The sequence below is a fragment of the Oncorhynchus gorbuscha genome, linkage group LG16 (assembly GCF_021184085.1).
Source record: "Oncorhynchus gorbuscha isolate QuinsamMale2020 ecotype Even-year linkage group LG16, OgorEven_v1.0, whole genome shotgun sequence".
In the NCBI taxonomy this organism is placed as follows: Eukaryota; Metazoa; Chordata; class Actinopteri; order Salmoniformes; family Salmonidae; genus Oncorhynchus; species Oncorhynchus gorbuscha.
Genome location: NC_060188.1, coordinates 26,847,780 through 26,875,698, shown reverse-complemented (window position 1 = coordinate 26,875,698; position 27,919 = coordinate 26,847,780). Strand labels below are relative to the sequence as shown.

Below are 27,919 nucleotides of genomic sequence, written 5' to 3'. Positions count from 1 at the left end.
TTTCAACTCCTCAAACTCCAAAAAACAAACATACAAAACAACCCCCCCCCCCACAAAAAAACAAACAACCCAGGACAGTATAAAGCCGCACAATTCTGTACCAGATACTGACAATAATAAAATATGCAATGCTACATTAAGTGGTTAAAAATACACGAGGGGAAAAAGTATATTGATTTTTTTTTTTTTTTTTTTTTTACACCTTTAAAGAATATACATTGCTATTTTTCGTAACTAGCCAGGATTTTAGTGGAAAGTGCATTCTATATTACAGATATGAAAGGAGGAGAATCATACAGTAAATCGGAAGAGAAAATGTTACACAACAAAAGAGGAAACTAGATATGAGGCAGACAAACACCTCAATGTATTTCAGATCAGATGAAGCAGGGAGGGGCTAGTGTAAGAATCGCCAAAGCAGGAGGAACAACACTACTCGATCACTCTTTGGGAGTCCATATTAGAGCCAGTCTATTTCCTTACAGGAAATAATAAACAAATGTATGAACTAAACAAAACATTTCCTTATGCCATGGTCCCTTCCACACTCTCCACGTCCAGATTGATTCTCCTCCTTTTCCTTGCCCAAACAGCCACTCACCAAACCAATCACCTCCCTCCATGCACCCGACACCTCACTCACTCCCACAATGCGTCGTCAGTCCCTCCCTTCACTGCGCCTCACTCACTCCCACAATGCGTCGTCAGTCCCTCCCTTCACTGCGCCTCACTCACTCACACAATGCGTCGTCAGTCCCTCCCTTCACTGCGCCTCACTCACTCCCACAAAGCGTCGTCAGTCCCTCCCTTCACTGCGCCTCACTCACTCCCACAATGTGTCGTCAGTCCCTCCCTTCACTGCGCCTCACTCACTCCCACAATGCGTCGTCAGTCCCTCCCTTCACTGCGCCTCACTCACTCCCACAATGCGTCGCCAGTCCCTCCCTTCACTGCGCCTCACTCACTCCCACAAAGCGTCGCCAGTCCCTCCCTTCACTGCGCCTCAATCACTCCCACAATGCGTCGCCAGTCCCTCCCTTCACTGCGCCTCACTCACTCCCCACAAAGCGTCGTCAGTCCCTCCCTTCACTGCGCCTCACTCACGCAGCAGTAAAGTGCAGAGGACACACAAATGAATAAGCTTTTCAAAACTAAAGTAACAAAAAAACAACTCATAGTGAAACATCGTGAAAAACACTAAGTAACTCATGGTTAAGCCGATACAGAGGCCCTACTAACAGACCCACAGTGACGGCAGAATGGTTGTAGCTCTCTACAGGGTGGGTATCTCTGTCCACTGTTAAACCAAATTCAATGGGCCTTGCTCATGGCCTGCTATTGTTCCTCTTCAGTTTCTCCCGATATGCAAACACACTAACCTGATCCACTACTACGCTATACCTATTGTGTTAATCCACAAACATATATCAGACATATTCTTGTGTGCAAATCACCCCCAGCAACCCCTTCAAGAGATGGCATGGCTTCAGCAGGGTGTGTGCATAGAGGGAGAGACCCAGAGACTCTATGTAAAGCAGCTTTTGTACAACAGCACCAGAGGGCCTCCATTTAGCCATTACTGAGACATGTTGCTCCTCACCACTCATTCTGATCTGAGAACAGTCCCAGACAGGGTGAAGGGGCGGCGGACAACATCCTGCAACCCACTATCAACAGTCCCACAAGACAGAATCTCTGTCATCCATCAACACCAAGAACAACCGGACTGTCAGAACATCATAAAATGGGACAGCGGGAACATTCACACACACACACACAAAAAGGTTACATATACCAATGTGATTTCTTTGAGTAAATATACAACTTGAATAAATGTATCTACACGAGAAATTGAAGCGCATGTTAGACATAATCCTCCAACCTTTCCTATGACTATCACTCAACAGTATGTTCAGAGCGAGGTGAGAACAATTAGTCAGTCTGAAACCGAATGTAGCATATTTCAAGAAATTATTACTCGAAAATAACATATTTGATTGCTAAACTGTTAGCCAATATCCCTCCGTCTAGGCAACATTCAACGTGTTTTGATTCATCATTATTTGCCAACGTGGGCGATAGGGCCTCAATGTTTCAATGTTTGTGTAACCTAAAACTAAGAGAACAAACTGTTACATTACAAACAAGTGTCATGCTCCACACCTAGCTGTGGAATATAGGCTGGTTCACACCAAGCTGTGGAATATAGGCTGGTTCACACCAAGCTGTGGAATATAGGCTGGTTGGGGAAAAATACATATTTTTCAGTTATGAGTTGTGCTGAAAAAGTCAGAACTTCTGAATGTGTTCTCATGGCCTTTTACAGGGTGACCCATCATCATCATCATCATCATCATCATCATCATCTCGGCAGCAGCAGCGGGAGAGAGACAGAGGAGCGAGAGACGGAGAAAGAAAGAGATAGAGAAAGAAAGCGAGAGAGAGAGGAGAGAGACGCGAGGTCCAGGTTGGGTCGTATGTGAGGACCCGTCACAGTGGCAGTATTTAACTGTTTTGATGACAGAAGACAAAAAAAGAAAATACACAAAAAAACATCAGAATCCCTTGACAAGCATTTTGTGTGAAGTGAGACCAGTGATGTCATACTGCTTTTTGAAGTGTGTGTGTGTGTGTGTGTGTGTGTGTACACATGTACGAAGGCTGTATGTCAGTCAAGAAGACAATTCCCAGAACTGCATCACAACAACACAAACAATCCCACTCTGTTACAGTACACTCCAGATGTTACGAGATCTAGCCTGTGTATAGAAGTGTGTAGTACTGCAATGGAAAGCACCAATTAACCAGAATCTTTGTCGCAACAGACTAGTAGTAGCACTAACAGCCATTTTCTAACCTCGCCACTGTGACCTGTGGCAGTGATTCCTGGCCTACTGCTGGTAGAGCCAGTGTGGAATGCCTCAGGAGACAATGGGAAACCCAGTTGGCACCAGGATGGTAAACATTCAACGAGAACTCGGTGACCCCATGGTCCTACGGGTCAGCCTTAGGACTTACAACTCCCCCAGAACTGTGCAACCGTTGTTTAAGTCAGTTGACGTGAAGGACTAAGTTGATGAAATGGATCTGTTCTGATCCGCTACCTGAATAAGGAACCACTAGCAGAATAATGGCATTAGCAACCATTAGTGGAGAGGATAAAATGGACACAAACAAGGGATAACTCACATACCGGTACACACACAGCCTTCTACCATGGGAGGCAGGTTGTCTTAGAATACAGGATTTTCTAAGAATATTTTCACAAGAAAAGATATGAGCAAGAGGTTGTAAAATCTGTGTCAGTTGACCTGGGTTTCTAGCTAAGTGGGTCACTCACTTATCTAAAGTGTAGACTGAAAGTGTACCTGTCTGTATCCCTCACACACTGGTGTACTGAGCTCTGAGTGTCTTGTTCATATCAGTCTTCGAGGGGCCGCTCTACACCAGGGGCCAGGGAGAGTTGGGGTGGGGGTAATCGAGGTGTGGCAGGCAGGCCTGGAGCCCACATAGGGTTCAGTGATGCTGGGGAGCCCCAGGCCCCTTGTCCTGCGGTGCCATGTAACGCAGGTAGCTGCTGTCCTCCTGCCCACAGTGGGTGAGAGGCTCGCTCTTGAAGAGCGCGGGGGGAGGGGAGACGGGGGGCACAGGCAGGAGGTGGTGGGGCAGAGGGAGTGCTTGCAGGGGCGTGCCGGGGTGGTGCTGCTGTTGTTGCGACGTTTGGTGGTGAGGGAGATGGTGAGAGGGGGTCATGTGCAGATGGGAGAAGGTGGGGTGGCCCACGGGTGCGCGAGGGGGAAGAGCCCCCCCTGTCGGGCTGAGGCCCAGAGGGGCGGAGGTGGTGGCAGCTAAGGGGGCGAGGCCCGGGCCGGGGCCAGAGGAGGAGGTGACAGAGAGGTGGAGAGGCAGGGGGAGGCTGCTGGCCTGCAGGGTCACAGGGCTGGTGACCCGGAAGCACTTCTCCTTGTGGGCCTTGAGCATGTTGGAGAAGCGGAAGCGCTGGCTGCACAACTCGCAGGGGTAGGGCTTCTCTCCTGTGTGGGTGCGGCGGTGGCGCTTCATGTTGGGCCGGCTGGTGAAGCTCTTCCCACAGATCTCACAGATGAATGGCTTCTCTCCTGCAGGAGACGGGGACAGAGAGAAAGGAGAGAGAGAGCGCGAGGAGATTGGTGATTTAGTCCCTGACTCTCCTTAATTAGTTTAACTTTCACACGTCACCGAACTTCATGCATGAGAAGAATAATATACCACCTGGCAACACTTTTTGTCCTGTGCTGATTAAACCCCTCTGAACTTTATGAAGAAGTTAACTTTACAATCAGACAATGTCCCTGTAGGAGAGCATGAGGGGTCATTGCTGTCTAACCACCCACTCAGCAGGCAGCTATGCCAGTTCACACCTTGGGATTAGAGGAGATGAATAAATGAACAACGGTCGTCCATTCGAGAGCTGCTCTCATTAACCTTTCATTCAATGTGCCCGTTACCACCCCCGTACACTCATTCACAGCACACTCAAAGCATCTCTCGGCTTTAATCTGAGCTGCATGTTTTCTGAGAGGCTCCGGTAAACCATTTACAGTATGACAGTGAATAATTTAATTGTGACAAATTATACTGGAGCCTTTTGTTAATGTTCTGCAACTTCTGTGCAGTAGGTAAGTTCCAGAGGAAAGCATAAACCCTTGGGGGGGAGGGAAGAAGGAAAGAAGAAGGACGAAGAAGAAGACTGTGTATTACAAGGCATCACTGGGTGTGTCTGACCACAGGAGGCCAAATCGGTCAGCAGCGGCCAGGAGAGGGTAAAATAATTACACCTTTCAAAAAGAACCACCAGGGAGTGCAGGGAATCCACCCACACTAGAGAGGGAGAAATTAAAAGGACTGAAAAAGAACATGCCTGGTCCCGATGTTCTGCTTTGGAAAAGGAGAGAAGTGGCAGGGGAGAAAATGGAAGATGTAATATAGAATGTGTCAGGGTAGTCATTACAAGTAGACATGGCGGGAGAGGCACCACTGATGCTTTGCCACCCTCTCATTATAGAGGCTGGGCGAGGTCTCGGTACTGTTCGCCTTGAGACGCCCCGTTGCTTTCCTTTTATAGAGCATCTACGGAGTCTCACTGGCTGACTAGGGATCAAGACTGAAGGCCACGCAGACTCTCCAGTAAATGGGACGGCTTTGGTCAGGGAGAACCTCCGAATGTTGACGGATGAAGAGGTCTGGCTTCTAACGTTATTGGAAGACCAGCGTCTGAATATTTGGTTTCAAACATTTTGATGACATGAAAAATCTCAAAGGCTTTTATAGTCCTTGGAGGGTGAGCTTTGTAATTGCACGTTTGTGTCACACAAATTCCTCAGTGAGTGTGTAAACTGGTGTGTGTTCACTGTGTCTTACCTGTGTGTGTTTTCATGTGCTCGTCAAAGTACTGCTTCATGTTGAAGTCCTTGCCACACCACTGACACATGAACTGCTTGTGTCCGATGTGGATGCTCATGTGGGAGCGTAGCTGGTACTTATACTGGAACCTCTCAGCACAGTTCTATAGAGAGACAGAGAGAGAGAGAGAGAGACACAGAGAGAGAGAGAGAGAGAGAGAGAGAGAGAGAGACAGAGAGAGAGAGACAGAGAGAGAGACAGAGAGAGACAGAGAGAGACAGACAGAGAGAGACAGAGAGAGACAGAGAGAGACAGAGAGAGACAGAGAGAGACAGAGAGAGAGACAGAGAGAGAGACAGAGAGAGAGACAGACATTTAGGGTGTCCCAAACGGCAACCTATTCCCTAGTAAGTGCACTACATTTGACCAGGGCCCATAGGGGGTGGTAGTACACTATATATGAAAATAGGGTGCCATTTGAGACGTAGCCATTTAGACGACATAGCACGTACACAATAATTCCTGGAATGGAAATTCACGAGGGCTACTGTATAACAACACTATAATACATACATAAACACACATAATATATACCTAACACAGATGCAGTGGAAGAAGGAGCCCACTACACCGAGTCAGCTGTACTCTTTAATAGCATGCTAGTGGAGTTGCTTTATTTAATCACATGGAGCCCCACCCAGCCAACCAACCACATGTTCCCAGACAACCATCCTGCCTTTGTGGTTGGCCACACAGAGGCCCCCCCAGGGGAGGTGGTGCCTGCTTCCTACAGAATGTCCTATAAACCAGAATGCTGGGTATGCAGACAAACACCTGAGTTGAGTTCAACAAGGGCTCTGTTTGCCCTTGTTGAACGCCTACATGGCCACTTGATTATTTGTAGTGGCAGTTCAGACCCGAAACAGGCACGTATGTTTGCTGCACACCATCTCTGACAGTTAGCCAAAGTTATAAAACAGGTGGGTTTAATAATGAATGGTGAAAACTACATTCCAGCCGGTGTCTATTCCACAAGTATCCACAGGCTAAATCTATTATGTTAAAATGCTTATTTACTCTGTTCCATTTGAATGCGCAATCCACTTTCTCATCAGCCCAGCCATGCAATTTATAAACTTGATCTCCACTATAAAACGCATCTAGACATTATCTCATTTATTTTCTCATTTGCGTAAACCTTGTTGTCTGGCTCTCTGACATTTGCAACATTGTTTCAATATTCAAAATTGATCTCCAGGTTTCCCGTAGTAATGAACGAGTCGGGAAAGGACAGACAGGAAGCGTTTCTCTGCCAGTCGAAATCAGGCTTATAAACTGCGTGTACATGTCACACATGGCTAGTAGAACGCCAAACTCTTCACTGAGAACATGCTGAGACATCAATCCATGGGTGAGTTGGTACCACATTTTTATTTGTGCCAAAATCTAATTGAAAGAAAAGTTGTATTGCAAATATAGAAGGCTATGGTCCGAAACAGGCTTTTAGAAGTGCTGTTTTTACTTATCGTTAATGCCGGCTTTGCTGTGCTTTTCAATACATAAGCACCTCCCATTCCTAGCGATAAAATAATCGTATTAAGTCATAGAAAAGTTTTACTGAGTGTGAAGTTTCAAATGCATTCTGTCATTACTAAATGTGTAATGGGTAGGTATTTTAACATGACAATTTAATATTCAGTCGTCTACCTCAAATGAAGGGGATGATGACGCAATCTATGCGAGAGGGAATAAATCTGAATTTATTGGTCAACTTACGGCTCAGACACTTCAAGCAGTATAAATAGAGTTACTTGCCCCAGGGCAGGTAGTTATGAAGGAGTCCTTGCCATAGAAATGTACCTTGCTAAAAGGTGAGCCTCGTTGTACCGGTTATCCAGAGTTGAACTCAGAGTTGACCGAAGTTACCTCTCTAACTGCTCAAACCTGATTTGCAGTATAGAACTCTGCTGATTAAACGGTCCTATGTAGATAGTTACTGGTTGAAAAAAAAAAAATCAGGAATTAACACTTGTTTTCAAACGTTTTCACACTTTTACAGTGTTAGTTTCATCAGCTGTTGTACAACAATATTATACAAAACACAGGAAAAACAGAGTTGACTGCACTGGGTCTTTAAAAAGTAAACAGTCCAATATTCCAACTCCACCCGTCTGTATTTTTATTCCAGTTATTCTCTACACCATGTGTATTCATGGTCTGCTAATGTTTGACATGGACATGTTGCATCTAGACCTGGTTGACATTGCTCCAACTGTGTGACCATGAACATTTAGGGATAGTATATATGTAGTCAAGTGTGCCTTGGTTCAACAGTAATCCCCATTTTGGAGCAGTCACAGTAGAGCAGGCCATATTCCTCTGTTCAAACAACCCATAGTTGTCTGAATCCTGCTCAGTTTGTCTGAGTTAACCATTCAAACCTTACCAGCTAGAAGTCAATATTTAAGGATTCTAATACAAATGAGGTCGACCGATTATGATTTTTCAACACCGATACCAATTATTTGAGGACCCAAAAAGCAGATACCGATTAATCGGCCGATTTTTTAAAACATTTTATTTATTTGTAATAATGACAATTACAACAATACTGAATGAACACTTATTTTAACTTAATATAATACATCAATAAAATCAATTTATCCTCAACTAAATAATGAAACATGTTCAATTTGGTTTAAATAATGCAGAAACAAAGTGCTGGAGAAGAAAGTAATATGTGCTATGTAAAAATGTGTGCCATTTAAGAAAGCTAACGTTTAAGATCCTAGCTCAGAACATGAGAACATATGAAAGTTGGTGGTTCCTTTTAACATGAGTCTTCAATATTCCAAGGTAAGAAGTTTTAGGTTGAAGTTATTATAGGAATTATAGGCATATTTCTCTCTATACCATTTGTATTTCATATACCTTTGACTATTGGATGTTCTTATAGGCACTATAGTATTGCCAGTGTAACAGTATAGCTTCCGTCCCTCTCCTCGCCCCTACGTGGGCTTGAACCAGGAACACATCGACAACAGCCACACTCGAAGCAGCGTTACCCATCGCTCCACAAAAGCCGTGGCCCTTGCAGCGCAAGGGGAATAACTACTCCATATCTAAAAGCGAGTGACATTTGAAACAGTATTAGCGCACACCCAGCTAACTAGCTAACCATTTCACATTGGGTACACCAGCCATTAGGCTGATAGGCTTGAAGTCATAAACAGCGCTGTGCTTGCGAAGAGCTGCTGGCAAAATGCAAGCAAGTGCTGTTTGAATGAATGATAACCGGCCTGCTGCTGCTCAGTCAGACTGCTCTATCAAATCAGACTTAATTATAACATAATAACAAACAGAAATATGAGCCTTTGGTCATTAATATGGTAGAATCCAGAAACTATCATTTCGAAAAACAAATTATTTCACTGAAATACGGAACCGTTCTGTATTTTATCTAGCGGGTGGCATCCCTAAGTCTAAAAATTCTTGTTACATTGCACAACCTTCAATGTTATGTCATAATTACGTACAATTCTGGCAAATTAGTTCACAATGAGCCAGGCAGCCCAAACTGTTGCATATGACTCAATTTCACCAGACACAATTTCACCTGGTTAATATTGCCTGCTAAACTGGACTAGTAGTTATAACTAGTGAATATGATTGATTGTTTTTTGTAAGATAAGTTTAATGCTAGCTAGCAATTTACCTTGGCTTCTACTGTATTCGCGTAACAGGCAGGCTCCTTGTGGAGTGCAATGTTTAGAGTGTTGGACAAGTTAACTGTATGGTTGCAAGATTGGATCCCCTGAACTGACAAGGTGAAAATCTGTCGTTCTGCCCCTGAACAAGGCAGCTAACCCACCGTTCCTAGGCCGTCATTGAAAATAAGAATGTGTTCTTAACGGACTTGCCTAGTTAAATAAAAATAGAAAAAAAGAAATCTGAAATCAGCGCCCAAAAATACCCATTTCTGATTGTTATGAAAACTTGAAAATCGGTCCTAATTAAATCGGCCATTCCAATTAAATCGGTCGACCTCCAATACAAATACGTTAAAAATTGACACTATTCATACTCTGATGAAACACTGTCCTTATAAATTGAATATTCATGAAAAAAAGTGTATACACTCTATAAAGTAATCTTGAACTTAGTCTTCTCCAGACCGAAAGCAGGTGGATGTTCTATTTAAAAACTCTCCACCCGTCATGCATGAATGAAGATTTGTTATTGAAGGGTTTCTGTAACTGGTATATTGTCACTTATTGGTGTTCCATATCCCCATCTAGTGGTCTCTCTAGCGCCCCTACTCTATTACAATCCTGTGTTACATATTCTGAACAAATGTTCACACGGTATATGTAACAGTAATATTTGATGATATTTCTCTTTTCCCTTTCGTATATAATCTAGATCAGGCATTCTATGGTACTAATGTTCTGATGCGTTTTCTTGCTTGAACATGTGACATATGCAATTATCCTTGAAACAAAGCCAGACGTGCCTGTCGACAATTCCAACTGATGATGGCCTGAGGCCGAAACGTTTGTGTTTTGTTTTCACCTTTCATTTATGCACTATGATGTTTATTGAAACATCTTTATTTTGCTTTCAAGCCTCAGTTTTGGATATATATATTTTTTTGACAGTGTGTGTTTGTCCATCTCTTCCAATACCCTATAAAGTGAAATAAATCTTCTGTATCAGACTGTGTTTGAGTGTGGGAAGGACAGTGGGACTGCAAGTCTAAACAGCTCACCTCACAGCGGAAGGGCTTCTCCCCAGAGTGCTGCAGCGAGTGAACCTTCAGGGACATGCTGCGCTTGAACGACTTGCCACAGGTCTCACAGGTGAACGGCATGTCTTTAGTGTGAGCTGCAGAGAGGAAGGAACAGGTTAAAGGTGGGTGCCAACACAGAGCGGGACAGGGGATAGATATTGGGGGCGTTAAAACAGTGATTCATCGGGCTCAAAAGTGAAGAGTATTAATTTTCTCGCTCTCGATAAAAAAAGAGAGCTCTGAATGTTGCTCCATGAAAGAGAGCTAGAAAGGCAAAAGAGGGTGAGTTAGTTCCAATTGATACAGATGTACAGAGCCTTGCAAAAGTATTCACACCCCTTGGATTTCTTCACATTTTAATGATACGAAGTGGGATTAAAATGGATTTAAAATGTAATTTTTTTGTCAACAATCTACTCAAAATATCAAAGTGAAAGAATAATTCCATATAGATAACTAAAATATAATCGTTGCCTACGTATCTAGCCCCTTTGTTAAAGCAAGCCTAAATGTTGTTCAGGAGTAAAATGTCTCTTAACAAATCACTTAAGCTACATGGACTCACTGTGTGAAATAATAGGGGTTGACATGATTGAGTGACCAACCCTTCCTCTGTCCCCCATACATACCACATATGTATGTATTATCCCTCAGTCAAGTATTGAATTTCAAGCACAGATTGAACTACAAAGACCAGGGAACTTTTCTAAAGCCTGATGGGAGAAAACTGAGGACGGATCAACAACATTGTAGTGACTCCACAATAATGACTTAAATTACAGAGTGAAAAGAGTACAAATGTACAGAATACAAATATTCCAAAACCTGCATCTTGTATGCAACAAGGTGCTGAAGTAATACTGTAAATGAATACACCTTTTGGCCTAAGTGCAAAGCCTTATGTTTTGGGCAAATCCAACACGAAACGGGATGGAGCTAAGCACAGACAAAATCCTAGAGGAAAACCTGCTTCAGTCTGCTTTCCACCAGACACTGGGAGAGGAATTCACATTTCAGCGAGACAATAACCTACAACACAAGGGCAAATGTACACTGGTTGCTTACCAAGAAGAAAGTGAATGTTCCTGAGTGGCCAAGTGACAGTTTTGACTTAAATCTGCTTGAAAATCTATGGTAAGACTTCAGAAATGACTGCCTGGCCATGCTCTGCGACATCTTGGAGCTTGGAGAATTGTGAAAAGAATAATGGGCTAATATTGCACAACAAAAGGTGTGTAAAGCTCTTACAGACTTACCCAAGAAAACTCACGGTTGTAATCACTGCCAAAGGTGTTATCTAACATATAGACTCAGGGAGCTGAATACTTATGCAACAACTATATATTTTTGTTATTTAACTCACATTAATCTTTTTTTTTTATGTTTAAAATGTTCTTCTACTTTGACAGAGTATTTTGTGTAGGTTGTGGTCAAATTTAAATCAATTTTAATCCCACTTTGCAACAAAATGTGAAGAAACCCAAGGCGTATGAATACTTTACCAAGGCACTGCACATCCTATTAGGGACATTTGGGAGTTACCAGAAAGAGCAGGAACTGACTAACTGGAGTCCACCTACCAACCATGTGCTTGCGGACATGAGCCATCGTGTAGAACTTCTTGTCACAGATCTCACAGGCAAACTTCTTCTCTGCGTAGCCGTGCACGATCTTGATGTGCTCGTGCAGCGACCACAGCTTCTTGAAAGACTTGTTGCAGGAGACGCACTGAACAGCAGAAGACCACACACAGATGACACATTGAGTAATGTTGTGTGGTGCCATTGATTACCCCTGACACAGCCTAAGAACAGGAGCAAGCAATGGAGACAATCACAGTGTCTGGAGCTGCAGGTGGTATTTCCTACACTGCTGTATCTGCCCAGGCTGGTTCCTAACGCTCCGATTCCCTCTGCTGGACAAAAACGTTTCCTACATCCTTCAAGCACCAGAAATCTGGCCTTGATGACAGACAGATTTTAGTTTCACTGTACCTGGTACGTAACTGTAGCCAATGTACCCAATCAATGGAGTCGTTTTGATTGCTCAGGTCAAAAACACCTTGTACAGTTAATTAAAAACCAGAGACCAGGTGTGCGTCCCAAATGGCCCGCTATTCCCTACATAGTGCACTACTTTTGACCAGGGCTCCATATGGCGCTGGTCAAAAGTGGTAGACTGTATAGAGTATAGGGGGTCATTTGGGACACGCTCCAGCTCTCCTTACCTGGATGTTCTTTTCACAGTCAGTCTGCTGGTGTAAGGCCAGCTCACTCTCCAGGACAAACTTCTTGCCACACTTGTCACAGATTTGCATGCGTCTGTGTGTGACATTCATGTGCTTCTCCAGGTACCAGCGGGTGTTGAAGACACGGGGGCACTTCTCACACGCCAGCGTCTCCCGCTCCTCCCCATCCGCTTTATCCCCTGTGGCAGAGCCAGCTGAGGGGGTCCCCTTGCCCTCCCTGGCAGTCCGGCGTGTCCTCTTGGGTGGCTGGGTGGTCTTCTTCCGTCGGCCCCTGGTGGTCATGCCGGTGGTGCTCAGAGCGGTGCACTGGGTCTTCCTCCGGGACTGGCTGGTAGCGGGGACCACCCCACGCCGAGCCCTCTTGGCTCTCGTTCTACGACTCTCTATTTCTTCCTCCTCTTCAACTTCATCTTCTTCCACATCTTCCTCATCTTCTTCTTCCTCCTCCTCCTCCTCGTTGCAGTGTCTCTCTGAGGCATCGGTTTGGGGGGCGGACTTGTCCCCCTTTGATACGTTAAGTGTCTGATTGTTCAGGTTGACCTCCACGATGATCTGCTCCCGATTGAATGACTCCTCCTCTTCCTCTGAGTCCTCGGAGGTGCCCCCATTGCCTGCCTGGGCCCCCTGCGCGCCCCCCTCCTGCCCTACTGTCCCCTCTCTGTAGTACTGCTGCTGGGGGGAGGTAACATGCTGCGGGGACAGCTGACTGGGAGTCTGGTCACCCATGGGGGTCTTGGCTGTCATCTTGTTGTCCACTAGCACAGAGTAAGGCTTGCCCCCGCCCTCCCGCTTGTACAGCTTGCCCGTTAGGTCCAGGTCTGGGGCGGGGGTGTGGTAGTAGGACTGGGTTACCTGCTGCGTTCTGCGCCCCTCCTGTGACATCCCACCTGGGCTGGACACCTCTCCCTTCAGGCTCTGGCAGGATTTCATGTGTGTGGGAGGGGAAGACTGTAGTAGTGCTAGTTGAAGCTCAGCCAGAGGTTTGTTAGCAGTGATGCTATTCTTAAACTGTGAGAGTAACCTCGCTATGTTGTAAGGAGGGGCAGGGGGAACGGTAGCAATCCCCCACCCCTCCCGCCACTGAGGAGACAGGAAGGAGGAAGGGGCGAAGGGAAGAAAGCGTCACCCAGATTCAAACAGGGGATCCATGCTCACCACAGGACAAAGGCTGAGGACAGACCGTGAGTGGCATTCTGCTACAAGCTTAGGCTTCTGTTGAGCTTGAATCTCAAAGCTTCTCTGGAAGCTGGGGTGTCTGCTCTTCAACCTCGATGAGGTTTTGGTCTCTCCGCAGATGAAGCCTCTCAGGTTAGTCTCTCACTCGAGGCTGTCAGTGTTATATTGTCCGTTAGGGCTTCAGTCTTTAAGCTTCTACCTTGAGGGTGAGCTTCACGCCGGACGTTGAGCTGCAGTCAGAACTTCTGTGGCTCGTTTCAGGAGCCATCTGCAATCTGCCGCCTGTGAGAGCAATAGAAATGGAGAACGAGAGATTAGGCTCAATTCGGTGACAAGCGTGTGGTGCTGCCTCAGAGCGAGTGTGTCTGATGTGAAACTACAACCTGGGGAAGGCGTTGTGAACCGAGACTGAGCCATACTTCACCGCAACCGTTTCACTGGCATGTGTGAACATCCAAACCACACGCATCAGAGCTCTGTGAGAGAGGACTTAACCCCAAACACAGTCCTCCTGCTCTTCACAATCTATTTATGCTTTCAGGTCAAGTCATTTTTCATTAATCTCAACAGCTTGTTAACCAGACGTGATATATGCCATCCTATCATCCGCTCACATTTAATCAGAAAACCCATCTTCCGTCTCAACCCGGCTTTCAAAACACCAGTTTCACAAATCAATACCTCAATCTCGGCTTTCACATTTCAATAGCGGTCACACTTAACACACTGACTTGCCTAGTTAAATAACGGCTCAATAAAACTAAATAGATACACTGACATATATAACAATATTCATAAGCTGCTATGAAATACACAATATTGCTTTGTTTACTTTGCTTTTATTTAACCAGGTAAGTCGTTGAGAACACATTCTCTTCTACAATAACGATTAATGACGAAGCAATGAATATTGGCAATCATGTAGGCCTATCTTTCGACAAACTTAACTGAAAAAGTAAGCAATCTGCTCTTCCAGGTGTTTCAATAGGCTTCTTGAACTCTGATTAGGGGGTGTGCTACTATGTATGATTTACAATCGTACCTTAGCGGCTATAAAATGTCATTTGACCCCCCCACCCACCCTTCCCCTCTATTGTGGCAGTTACGAAGCACAAAATAACCACAGCATGGGAGCTGTAAATGAGTTCAACCACAGGAAACTGTATATCAACTTCTCTGTTTGAGTGAGTGATTGAGTAAGCCTGCACAGCGCATGTGTGCAAGTGATCAAAGAACAAATAAAACATACTGTTTGTAAATGTAAACAAAGCTCTTGCAATATCCTTGTTACTTGGCTTTTGAGGGGTGGTTTACTGCCCGCCCCTATAACACTGTCATGGCAGTGACCCTCAAGGCACGAGGAGATGACACTGGAATTGAAACATTTAAGTCAGACATAGCTACAACTTTAAGCTTTTTGTTATTTCCACCATGTATGTTAGACCCCAAAATGACCTTGGGAACGGGACGCTGACTCAGCACTGGGGTTGGCTTCTTGATTTGCAACAACTTCGAGAACCACTAGAAGAAAAAATGTTTTTAAAATCCTCTCTCATAAACAACAAACATCCTCTGCTCAACGGCCCAGTATAGGTTAACCGTCACAACCCAGCTCCACGATTCTGAGACTTATCAAGCCAAAGAGGCCCTCAAATAACAGATTCCAGCTGGACTGTGTCTGAGGCCGAGCTCCACACACAGCCCCAAACTCTCTGGGTCCACCTCCTCTATCCACTACACTCAAGTTGCGAGAAGTACAATTCTGGAACAGAGCGATTCAAATACACACAAACAAGCACACAGCCTACAGCTGTGTTGACAAAAAAAATATATAAAAAATAAATAGAGGACAGACATGCATAGGCATTTAGACAAATGCAAAACAATGCACACCCACCCACAACCTTTCTTCCTGTGCATGCTGACTGTCTGATCCTTTCTGAGAAATGGACCACTCTAGGCGCTTTACAACCACAAGAGGAGTGACTGCGCTCCATAGAGCACCTCGTCTCACCTACTGGAGTATTAAACTCCCTCAGATGCTCTCCTGCCCCGTGTGCAGATGTGATGTTATATCTGACAGAACCAATCCAATAGGCCCTGTACTCTCTGAACAGCTGCTTGTGCACAGGAATGTAGTAGGGTCAGGAAGACAGAGGCCTGTGCCTTGATGGTCCCTCTGAGTGGAGTGAGTGTCAAATGAGTCACAGCTTTCCTGATGAGTAGTGCAGGCAGATGTAGGTCTACCTTTACACTAAGGGTTTCAAAATCATTCGGGGGGCCGAGTGTCTGCAGGTTTTCGTTTTTCCTTTCAATTAAGACCGAGATAACCAGGTGTGGGGAGTTCCTTACTAATTAGTGACCTTAATTCAATAAAGTACAAGGGTGGAGTGAAAACCCGCAGACACTTGGCCCTCCGCGGAATTAGTTAGACACGTGCCTTACACCGAAGACTGAGGGTTCGTTCTGCTCAGTGAAGATTTGCAACGAAATTACTGGACCAGAACTTAACTGGTCCAGTAATAACTTTGCACACCCTTAGTGCTGTTCCGGTCATTAACATGATCAAACAGGGAGTGAGATTTTTTTTGGGGGGGCAAGAGAGCATGTGCAAACATTCCACAACCACACACAGGATAGCTGAGGTTATGCAACTCGTATTTAGTAAAATCCTTACTTAGATGAGTCACAGTAGAGTTTCACTCACAATGAGATAGCACGGCCCTTTGATGTGGTGAGCAGGAAGAGAGACGATTTCACAATATCAGTGGTAGTTTTACGATTACCTTGTCAGATCTCGAGGTTAAATTCAGTGTAACGTTGATCGTTTATGACTCTGCTTTTTCCAGTTTGGTAGTGCTGAGCGATTCATGCTTTTCGAGGTTGGTCCTGTTTCAGCTTGAATATGAAAAAAATTCATGTGAATGTGAATCTAAGTGTGCGTTCTATAATTATCTCCTTTCTCGCTCTCTGAGGACCTGAGCCCTAGGACCATGCCCCAGGACTACCTGACATAATGACTCCTTGAGGTCCCCAGTCCACCTGACCGTGCTGCTGCTCCAGTTTCAACTGTTCTGCCTTATTATTCGACCATGCTGGTCATTTATGAACATTTGAACATCTTGGCCATGTTCTGTTATAATCTCCACCCGGCACAGCCAGAAGAGATGTGGCCACCACCCATAGCCTGGTTCCTCTCTAGGTTTCTTCCTAGGTTTAGGCTTTTCTAGGGAGTTTTTCCTCGCCACCGTGCTTCTACACCTGCATTGCTTGCTGTTTGGGGGTTTAGGCTGGGTTTCTGTACAGCACTTTGAGATATCAGCTGATGTACGAAGGGCTATATAAATAAATTTGATTTGATTGCGCTGTTTATGACTTCAAGCCTATCAACTCCCGAGATGAGGCTGGTGTAACCGAAGTGAAATGGCTAGCTAGTTAGCATGCGCTATTAGCGTTTCAAACATCACTCGCTCTGAGCCTTCTAGTAGTTGTTCCCCTTGGTCTGCATGGGTAACGCTGCTTCGATGGTGGCTGTTGTCGTTGTGTTGCTGGTTCGAGCCCAGGGAGGAGCGAGGAAAGGGACGGAAGCTATACTGTTACACTGGCAATACTAAAGTGCCTATAAGAACATTAATAGTCAAAGGTTAATTAAATACAAATGGTATAGAGGGAAATAGTCCTAGAATTCCTATAATAACTATAATAACTACAACCTAAAACTTCTTACCTGGGAATATTGAAGACTCATGTTAAAAGGAACCACCAGCTTTCATATGTTCTCATGTTCTGAGCAACGAACTGAAACGTTAGCTTTATTACATAGCACATATTGCACTTTTACTTTCTTCTCCAACACTTTGTTTTTGCATTATTTAAACCAAATTGAATATGTTTCATTATTTACTTGAAGCTAAATAAATTTTATTGATGTATTATATTAAGTTAAAATAAGTGTTTATTCAGGATTGTTGTAATTGTCATTATCACAACAAAATTATTATTATATTTTTTTTTAAATAGTCCGATTTAATCGGTATCGGCTTTTTTGGTCCTCCAATAATCGGTATCCACGTTGAAAAATGATAATCGGTCGACCTCTGGTCTGACAAAAATAGAACTGTTTGGCCATAATCACCATCGTTATGTTTGGAGGTAAAAGGGGGGGGGAAGCCTTGCAAGCCGAAGAACACCATCCCAACCGTGAAGCACGGGGGTGGCAGCATCATGTTGTTGGGGTGTTTTGCTGCAGGTGGGACTGGTGCACTTCACAAAATAGATGGCATCATGAAAAAGGAAAATTATAGAACATTTGTGGGCAGAACTGAAAAAGCATGTGTGAGTAAGGAGGCCTACAAACCTGACTCAGTTACACCAGCTCTGTCAGGAGGAATGGGCCAAAATTCACCCAACTTATCGTGGGAAGCTTGTGGAAGGCTACCCGAAACATTTGACCCAAGTTAAACAATTTAAAGGCAATGCTACCAAATACTAAATGAATATGTAAACTTCTGACCCACTGGGAATGTGATGAAAGAAACAAAAGCTGAAATAAATCATTCTCTATACTATCATTCTGACATTTCACATTCTTAAAATAAAAAAAGTGGTGATCCTAACTGACCAAAGACAGCAAATTTTTACCAGGATTAAATGTCAGGAAATGTGAAAAACTGAGTTTAAATGTATTTGGCTAAGGTGTATGTAAACTTTCAACTTCAACTGTGTTATGTGAGTTGAATGCTGTAACACAGAATAAAACAATTAATAAAAGTTGCAGTGTGGTAGTGACTACCCATTACTGCTTATCATTTATTAACCATAATTTATTCACATTACTTTAATCAAAGATTTCAGTTGTGTATATTACATGTTTTAATTGATGACTATAATTTGATCTCATCTCTCATCTCTATAGAGCTGCTGCCTATGCAGTCTGACAAATCACTATTCTAGTAGTTCTTCAAAGTAAATATGGCATACTGTTATGACTATCTATCAATCAATTAGATCATGTATTTTCAGGTAGAGATACCTCGAAGCAACTGCTCTCTTTCCCTCTTGATCTCGCATTCTGTCTTTTATGTAGCAAGAGTAAAATAAACATAAACCGGACAGTATGAAAGCAAAGGATTACGGTCATTGTAGTTATTTACCACGTTTTCTGCATTAAACTTTGTAGAATATTGGCCTGTTGGAAACTACAACTCCATACTACAGCGCACAGTTCGGGCATGATCTGATTTATCTCTAGAGAAATTGTGCAATGTCTGCATTGAGCTCACAGAAGAAAAAAAACAGAACAAAATGGAATTCAAATATTTGAACTGACATTGGTCAATTAGTTGTTTAAAAACACATGATCGCTCAGCACAACCGTTTGGGCTGCTTTCAAATATGAACTTTGCTCCCTCGTGTAAAGTGTCTGCAAGATGGGTTCAAATCCTGTGCAGACGGGAATTGCAACTTTATGTAGCTAGTGACATGTCGAGGGTATGCCCCAAAGTGTGTCAGCTGAGTCCTTCCCAAAGGTTTAATTTCATTCACCACTGTTTCAACGCATTATTCTGCATCATTGAATTCCACCCGCTGTCTGTGGACTTTAATGAGCTTTCCCTTTGAGGCAAATGTGTGAGGGTTCACATTCCTGACTCCAGACTCATAAGACCTTAACCAGCTCACTGTGTTGCGCACAGTAGGGGAGCCCCATGCCCCTGTAGGTATTTGGCCTAAGCTTTCTCGAGATATAGATAGAAGGGCAGCAGTGGTAGGCAATCACGCTTTAAACCTCCACAGGCCTCTGCTCTGTCATAATCCTCCATCCAAATGCATGGACTACATTTATTTTTTGCTCTTTCCCTCCCTCAGTGGTGTAAAGTACTTAATAGTACTTAGAGGTATTTTTACTTAAGTAGTTTTTTTTGCGGTATCTATACTTTACCATTTATATTTTTGTCAACTTTTACTTCACTACATTCCTAAAGAAAACTATATACTTTTTACTCCACACATTTTCCCTGATACCCAAAAGTACTTGTTACATTTTGTAGCTCAGTTGGTAGAGCATGGCGCTTGTAACGCCAGGGTAGTGGGTTCGATCCCCGGGACCACCCATACGTAGAATGTATGCACACATGACTGTAAGTCGCTTTGGATAAAAGCGTCTGCTAAATGGCATATATTATTATTATATTATGAATGCTTAGCAGGACAGGAAAATGATCAAATTCACACACTTATCAAGAGAACATCCCTTGTCATCCCTACTGCCTCTGATCTGGCAGACTCACTAAACACATGCTTCGTTTGTAAATGATGTCTGAGTGCTGGAGTGTGCCCCTGGCTATCTGTAAATTAAAAAAAAAAAACAAGAAAATACTGCCTGGTTCGCTTAAAATATGAAATGTGAAATGATATACACTTTAATTTAAGTATATTTTAGCAATTACATTTACTTTTGATACTTAAGTATATTTCAAACCAAATGCTTTTACTGAAGTAGTATTTTACTTACACTTTTTAATTTGTTTTTAATACATTTTCTATTAAGGCATCTTTACTTTTACTCAAGTATGAGAATTAGGTACTTTTCCCACCACAGCCCTCTCTGTCACAGGAAAGGAAGAGGGGAAAGGATCGGATGATGAAATGCAACAACGTAGGCTAATGAGATGGTCCACGGTGACTCTCAGTTTTGACAGATGAGAAGTCTGTCAAACTTAAGACACTAATAACAAACACATACTGAAATCCCTTAAAATACATGCCACAGTGATTAGTGGGAGCTTGCCATTTAGCTACTATTGACAAAAACATGTATCTATGAAGTTGGGTCTGACAATATGATATGAAGGAACTGGAAGCAACATGTCTGAATGTTGTTTTACAGATGAGGCTATATTCAACACAGCGAACGTGTGCATGGCAAAAGACACCTCATAAAAGCGTCTGCACAACCGACATATTGTGCTCAATAAAAGTTGACATTTTGTTTCGCAAGAATTGGCAAAGCAGCAGCTGGGCCTAAATCACGGCTGACACTGCAAAGCAATCCTTTGCCCCCTACTCAAACATAACAGACTATCTAGCACGAATGCTAACTCTGCTTCGCTTGTAATCAATCTGGCCTAGCTAGGTTAACTTGCTAGCTACGTCAATTTGGCGCTGACGCGTTACCAACACACGATATATTTTCATAATACCAGAAGATTGATAAAATACGGATGGCTATATTAGTTGAATCCTACAACCTCCAAAGCAACGCAGATTAACAACGGTTACACGATTATATGCAGTTTTGTTGGTAACAACCAACTTTAAAAATAAGTGCAAAGGGTTAAACAAAAAGGAAACATTGGTTGGTCAAGACCATCGGACGGAAGGCCGTTCGGCTAGCCAATTTATTAGCTAACAAACAACTAACAAGGTATATTCAGTTGACATTAGCTATCTAAAGACATAGGCTTTTATTTTACATTGGTTGGAAATCGACATACTAACAAGACCGAAACAATTTGAATGTATCTACCTAGCTAATCAAACTCGCCGTGCACTGTCCGTTTCACCAGAAATAATACTAGCATACATAGCTAGCGCAAATGTGAATTACCGTGGCACACGGCTAACGTTAGCTAGCAAATCCTAGCTAATCACAGACGACTTTCACTTTTTTTTAACCCAAAACCTCCCAGATATAAATCGGCTAAACCGAGATTTTACACTAGTATACACCATTGCAGCATCAAATCTTATACATCGTTTATACAAATCAAGGTTAAATATGTAAATATTTGTTAATAAAATTGTTTAACAATCATAGCTACAAGAATCTTTTAAATTCGCTCTTCCCCATGAAAAACCTAGCAAGATAGCACACAGCTCGTTACATACTCAATGACGGTTTATTGTCAGCAGTCTAGCTTGATAATAACCAAGACAATACAATCGTTAAGAAAATCATTACTTTGTCTTGCATTGTAGACAAATGTCATGTTTGTAAATACATTAAAAATATACAATAACTTGTAGATAAATGTTACCTTCGGTGAGAGCGCCCTCTTTCTCATTTCGTGCAATCAGAGTTGCAGGGATTCTGGAGTGCTGCAGACGCACAAAAAGAGCCAACTATACTGTTGCAGTTCACCACTGTTTGATAATCCTATTGCATGCTCGATTGAAAATGTGTTTACTAATGCATTTTTAGAATGTATGACACTGATATGTTGTGGTAGACTCGGTGCTACTGTAGATCCATCGCTACGTGGCCCAGCCAAGGTCTCGCTCGCACTAACGTTACTGACTCTCGCTCATCCCAGGCACTGACAGGCAGGCCGCTGTCTGGGTTGGGTAGGCGCGCCACAATTTTTTCGTCTTCTATCCAAACCAGACTGGGCACAATGCGCGCACTCGTGTCTGTCCCCATTTTTAGCCGGGAAATTATGAGAAAACCAGAGCTCGATTAGACACGGAATCAGTTACTGGAAAAAGCAAACGACTGCATGAAATGTACATCTAAATGACAATGCCCAGATGTTGAGGGAGATTTGTTGGATACAGTATTTAACTTTATACATTTTTTCATTGCCCATTTCCTGGACATAGAAGTCTATAAGGATGGATGTATGTACTAACCAAACAGTAGATTGAGACTGCTCCGTTGTTCCCGTATAACCACTAAAATGAAATGTGGAACAATGTGCAACTGTATATTTACTAACTTTCCCCTCTGACCTAGGTACAGAAGTGTAATTGTCATTTGAAGTAATTACGGTCATACAAATACGCTCATTAGATTGTAATATTTACTGTTGTGCCCACAACTATGACAAACAAACAGGAAATCAGACTTACATCCTGTGTAAGCGAGACCTGAATGAGGCAGTTTATAGTACTCCATTCTGCAAAGATCTGTGCTGAAGGGTCTACAACCTATAGTCAGGCTGTTGGGCTAGGAGGTGAAAGGCAATAGAACCAGTCAAGAACCGAACCATCTGATAAAGCATCGACAGGTTTATATTTATAAAACTACCGCTACTTTAGTTATCAGTGTATGAACTACATTGTATATATTTGTGCAATGGTAGCCTAGTAAACGTTTGTTCTCTGCCTCAATGTAAACATAAAAAAAGATGCTTAGGGAGTCCTTTCAAACTCTACACAGAATTTACTCAATAGCAGACAAGTTACATCTGGTCTAAGTTTCATATTTATGCACACAAGTGCAGGTATTCACAATTGGATGCAAAACTCAGCATATATTTATAGGGCCCTCTTGTGGCTATAAATGAGAAAACCATAACTTGAACATCAACCGTGTCACATTTCACAGAGATTTGGTACACACACACAAAAAGAGCTGCTGTAGAAATAGGACAATTTTATTGTTAAGTTGAGACATATTGAGTGGAATGCGGGGGCTGCATATCCTCCCTCCAAAATAAGACACAGCGACAAACTTTAAAGAATCAGGGAAGGTTGCGACACTTGACCATCTTACAGGCACATTTCATACCACTGGGCTAGGAGGGACATGTCACTGAGGACCATGGATGAGGTGGTGTGGACAGCGTGCTAGTAAACCAAAGAGGATTCTGTAGAGGATCCAATCAAGTAGAGGGGAGTGCAGCACTGGGACTCCATTGCAATCAAACTGGGAGGATTTTATGAAAGCTAGCTGTGAGAGGACATTTGACAGGCCATCGACACAATAGACTGAGTCAAAGGGATGGGTAGAGTCAGACTCATATTTAGAATATACGGCTCTGGGTAGATCAGTTCAGATAATTTGTACGATGTTTTTCCACTCATAACTTTAAAATTACAAGGGTGCTTTGGATCCTACACTACATTTACATTACATTTAAGTCATTTAGCAGACGCTCTTATCCAGAGCGACTTACAAATTGGTACTTTGGTGTATAGCAGCATCTTATTCACCCATGGAAGTTTGTGCTTGGCTAAGATCAATGTAAATCCAGTTGATTTGATAGCTTGTCCTCTCAGAGCAATAAATCCCCAGTATTGCGATTGCCGTAGTGGTTATAATAGTGCTAAAATGTTCCATCCTTCATGACATTCCAAACAGCTCTTCTCCTAAATTAACACAATTACAACTTCTTCATATTACAGGACTGTCACTGCGCTGAATTTGCCAGACAAAGCAAAGGTAAATACAAAATCAGTGATGCAGTAAATTGACTTACAATATGTAGTTTACCATAGATCAATCCTAAGGCTCCCTCTTTCCCACACACTGCCCAGACTTCAGAACCTTATCATGGACCTTTCCACACTCCCAAGCCGCCATTATTTCACTAGTCCATAGTTAGTCGGAGGAGAGTGTGTGCAGGTGGACACCCGTTCCCTCACCCCCTCCATGGCCCATGCATTGGCTGGTCACAGGGAGGGGTGGTTAGGTCAGGGTGTGTGAGTCTCACTGGGGCAGCTGGAGGAGTGTGCCCTGGCCGGCAGGCAGGTAGGTGATGTTGCGGGAGCGGGACAGCTGGAAGGCGATGTCCTCTGCAGCCTCCAGCTTACGCAGCTCTACCAGTCCGTCTCCAGCCTCCTGCAGGGAGTTAGCAATGAGCAGGGCGGCCTGAGAGTCACCCTCCGCTGAGATGATGGCTGCCTGTTTCTGTTGCTCGGCCTGGGGAAAGTAGAGAAGAGACACACTGTTGACTTCTATTCATCCTTTATAAAAGGTGTGCAAGGTCAGAATCACTTTGTTGTTCAGGGTCACTTCTAGCTTCAAGTGTATTAAATGCATGTTCATCATTCTTATCACCTTAAAGAACAAATCTGTCAATGTCTCAAACAAACCCTTTCAGCCTTACCTTCTCCACGACAAACCTGGCCCTCTCGGCCTCCTGCTGAGCCACCTGCTTCATCTCAACAGCCTCTGTGAACTCCTTACCGAACGTCAAGTGTGTCTGTTGAAGGAGGAACATGAGGTCTTCAATTAAAAACACAGAACATGTACAAGTAATGACCAGAACCACTGGGTAAAACACTGTTGCTTCCTTACTCATTAGAGCAATATGAAACGTTAACAATATTTTCTGCACACTCACAAGATATGATAAAATCATAGGAATGAGTTGTTTTGAGTATTATTCCTTTAAACAGCAGCTCACCAGTGAGACGTCATCCAAGATGAGGCCGAAGGTGTTGGCTCTTTCTGTCAGGTCGTCACTGACCTGCCGAGACACCAGCTCTCTCTGGGTGATGAGCTCACCGGCATCAAACCGGGCCTGTGAGGTGCACACAAACGCAAATAAAATTTTAAAAAACAGGATAGCATAGTCTTCACTGCAACCCAATGCCATTCAGACTTTTTTTATGACAAGGCCTCAGAGGTGGAAACACAAAAGTCTGGGGGTAAAAACAAACCCCAGGGTAAAACCTTAATGGAAATGCGGCATTAGTCTAACACTCACCACCACGGACTTGAGGACCTCTGTGGTGATGGACGGCAGTACCCTCTCGTCGTAGTCCTCTCCGATGCTGGTGAAGATGCGTGGGAGCTGGCTAGTCACTGGCCGGAAGAGGATGCGCAGTGTGATGTTTACATTCTGCAGATCTGTGTGTGTGGGAGAGGGGTAAAAGCTTTTAGTATGTCAGAGAAAGACTAAGTGTGAAGGCTAATATGCCGGTCCTCGTGACTCATGTTAGTTACCTTTGCTGCCTGTGATGACAGGCACGTTGCGTGGACGAGAACGACAGTCAAAGATGATAGGCTTCTGTACCCAGGGAATGAGGAAGTGGGTTCCCTCGCCAACTACGGCGTCTTGCACTCCCCGGAACCTGTCAAATATAACTGCCCGATGACCTGCGTCAACTGAAACATTAAGAAATAAATTAGGCCAATTCAGGTTGGTAGTGTTATGGAATTCACAACTTTAAGTCTTATGTCATTCCTAATTTCTATTATTGCGGCAGGTGGCCTAGTGGTTAGAGCGTTGGACTAGTAACCAGAAGGTTGCAAGATCAAATCCCTGAGCAGACAAGGTAAAAATCTGTCCTTATGCCACTGAACAAGGCAGTTTAACAAATTCTTATTTTCAATTCATAGGAATGTGGGTTAACTGACTTGCCTAGTTAAATAAAGGTTCAAATAAAATCAAAACCCAGGTGTTTCCATGATATCAAGATCAACTGATCCATTTACAGAGCTCAATGTCTCACCATTGAAGAGGGCGGAGTTCACAACACCTCCACCAACGGCGAGGGCCAGCCCCAACTTCCCGATGGATTCAAATAGTTTCGCCATGTCTTGCGGCCCTGAAATAAAATGTATTTAAGATTATAACTCTTAACCATATTACTGAGTATGTGGTGGTATAATATATCTGCATGTAGGTAAGTAACCACTAAAGCTATCCAGAGCTCGGAGTTATACCATTCTGACGTGATGGCCTTGGTCTGTCAATGATGCCAACGCTACATTAGCTAGCCAAGCAAGCAGACTTCGCAACAAAAACGACTAAGACTATTTAACTAGCTATGTGAATTGAAACATGACACGCAATGGCACACCTGGACCTGTCATGCCAAACGACAGTATTTGTTACCCTGATCTAGAGCTACCATGACAATCTGTAGCTACATGCTCACGCAGCGACATGAACTTGCAGATCGCTCGCTCGTGTCATTGTTACTCAATGCGTACCTTCCCGGTTTACGGAATAATTACACATAACTAGTCACACCGCAATATCTGACTATTAGGGAGCTTTGGTAATTATATATTGATACATGTATATAGTCAGAACTACATTACCACTCACCTACTGTTTTGTCAGTTCTGTCTATGACCTCCAACAGAGCCAACGTTAGAACGCATGAATTATTTTTCTACAAAGCATGCGCGTCAACTTGTAACAAACTCCTCTCTGATTGGATAAGTAGTGCTCCGGGACTTGTTTATCGATTCAATTCATTGGCTAGTGAGAATGTCGCTGAGCATTCTGGTTGCTGAAGTTCACCAACTATGATAATAGTAATATTACGATTTAATTAAGCAATAAGGCACAAGGGGGTGTGGTATATGGCCAATATACCACGGCTATTGGATGTTCTTAAACACGACCCAACGCGTAGTGCCTGAAAACAGTCCTTAGCCGTGTTATATTGGCCATATACCACAACCCCCGAGGTGCCTTATTGCTATTATAAACTGGTTACCAACGTAATTAGAGCAGTAAAAATACATGTTTTGTCATACTCGTGGTATACTGTCAGCCAATCAGCATTCAGGGCTCGAATCACGCCGTTTATAATAATAATTATATATTTCTGTCATTTGAACAGGGTTGAATCATAGAGTTTCTAACCCCGGAGGGGCCACATCACAAGAATTACGGAAGACTTGCGAAACAGACTATGCAGACCGGGCCAAGGTTTGAGAAGTCAATGAGAGAAGTGAAAAAGTATTCGTTAGTTGTTAATTTTCTCAAAATGTAAAGGCACAACCTATTGAGTCAATGTCTTAAGTAGTTGAACATGTTATTACTCCAACCTCGTGAAACTGAAAAACTAACACGTTTTAATGTTATGTCGAAGGAATGCCTTTGATTTAACGGTCTGCACAAGCGCAGCTCAGCGGGAGACAACCCGTTAGACCCGACGGTGTGCTTCTGCGCATGTGTTAGGTAGCCATTGTCGCCATGACATCACCTACAAGTGTCATCGGGGATTTCAATTGGAGAAGCAGTTTCAGCCTATCGTCATGTCTTTGGTAGAATTAATCATCTCTTTGGCGAGAATAATGTCTATGCAGATGTTTGACTGTGTCTTCTTAATTTTTCAAATTTTGAGAGATTAGTGAGACATATTGTGAAAATAAAGTTGAACTTAATGTTGAACTTACTTCAGTGACACACACACACACACACACACACACACACACACACACACACACACACACACACACACACACACACACACACACACACACACACACACACACACACACACACACACACACACACACACACACACACACAAAAGATTTGGCATGAGTCCCCAGATCCTCAAAAAGTTCTACAGCTGCACCACTGAGAGCATCCTGACCGGTTGCATCACCGCCGCCTAGTATGGCAACTGCTTGGCATCTGACCACAAGGAGCTACAGTGGGTAGTGCGTACAGCCAGCCCGGTACAACACTGGGGCCAAGCTTCCTGACATCCAGGACCTATATACTAGGCGGTGTCAGAGGGAAGCCCAAAAAATGGTCATTACTTTAGTCACCCTAGTCATAGACTGTTCTTTCTGCTACCGCACCCCCTCTCCCTGTTTTTATACTGCTGCTACTCACTGTTTATTATCT

General features: G+C 43.5%; 2 protein-coding genes across 2 annotated transcripts; both read right to left on the bottom strand.

Annotated features, from left to right (window-relative positions):
- Positions 1-131: 131 nt before the first annotated feature.
- LOC123999273 (zinc finger protein 652-like) lies at positions 132-21,970 on the bottom strand. The gene is made up of 6 exons (XM_046304865.1): positions 21,632-21,970; positions 12,399-13,877; positions 11,752-11,899; positions 10,151-10,266; positions 5,401-5,545; positions 132-4,118 (listed from the first exon to the last, which is right to left on the bottom strand). Exons 2-6 carry the CDS (start codon positions 13,347-13,349, stop codon positions 3,517-3,519), a joined length of 1,962 nt encoding a protein of 653 aa, XP_046160821.1. The 5' UTR covers positions 13,350-13,877; positions 21,632-21,970; the 3' UTR covers positions 132-3,516.
- Positions 21,971-22,948: 978 nt separating this feature from the next.
- LOC123999446 (prohibitin) lies at positions 22,949-26,493 on the bottom strand. Its single transcript, XM_046305257.1, has 7 exons — positions 26,378-26,493; positions 25,776-25,871; positions 25,267-25,428; positions 25,028-25,170; positions 24,725-24,841; positions 24,425-24,520; positions 22,949-24,237 (listed from the first exon to the last, which is right to left on the bottom strand). The coding sequence occupies exons 2-7, from the start codon at positions 25,858-25,860 to the stop codon at positions 24,025-24,027; spliced, it is 816 nt and encodes a 271-aa protein (XP_046161213.1). The 5' UTR covers positions 25,861-25,871; positions 26,378-26,493; the 3' UTR covers positions 22,949-24,024.
- Between the last annotated feature and the right edge of the window lie 1,426 nt (positions 26,494-27,919).

Coding starts and splice junctions, on each gene's coding strand:
- LOC123999446 (XM_046305257.1), bottom strand. CDS start 25,860: ATGGCGAAACTATTTGAATCCATCGGGAAGTTGGGGCTGGCCCTCGCC. Junction 25,171..25,266: donor TGTCATCACAGGCAGCAAAG/GTAACTAACATG, acceptor CCACACACACAG/ATCTGCAGAATGTAAACATC. Junction 24,842..25,027: donor AGGTCCTCAAGTCCGTGGTG/GTGAGTGTTAGA, acceptor TGCACCTCACAG/GCCCGGTTTGATGCCGGTGA.
- LOC123999273 (XM_046304865.1), bottom strand. CDS start 13,349: ATGAAATCCTGCCAGAGCCTGAAGGGAGAGGTGTCCAGCCCAGGTGGG. Junction 11,900..12,398: donor ACTGTGAAAAGAACATCCAG/GTAAGGAGAGCT, acceptor TCTGCTGTTCAG/TGCGTCTCCTGCAACAAGTC. Junction 10,267..11,751: donor TGTCCGCAAGCACATGGTTG/GTAGGTGGACTC, acceptor TCCTCTCTGCAG/CTCACACTAAAGACATGCCG.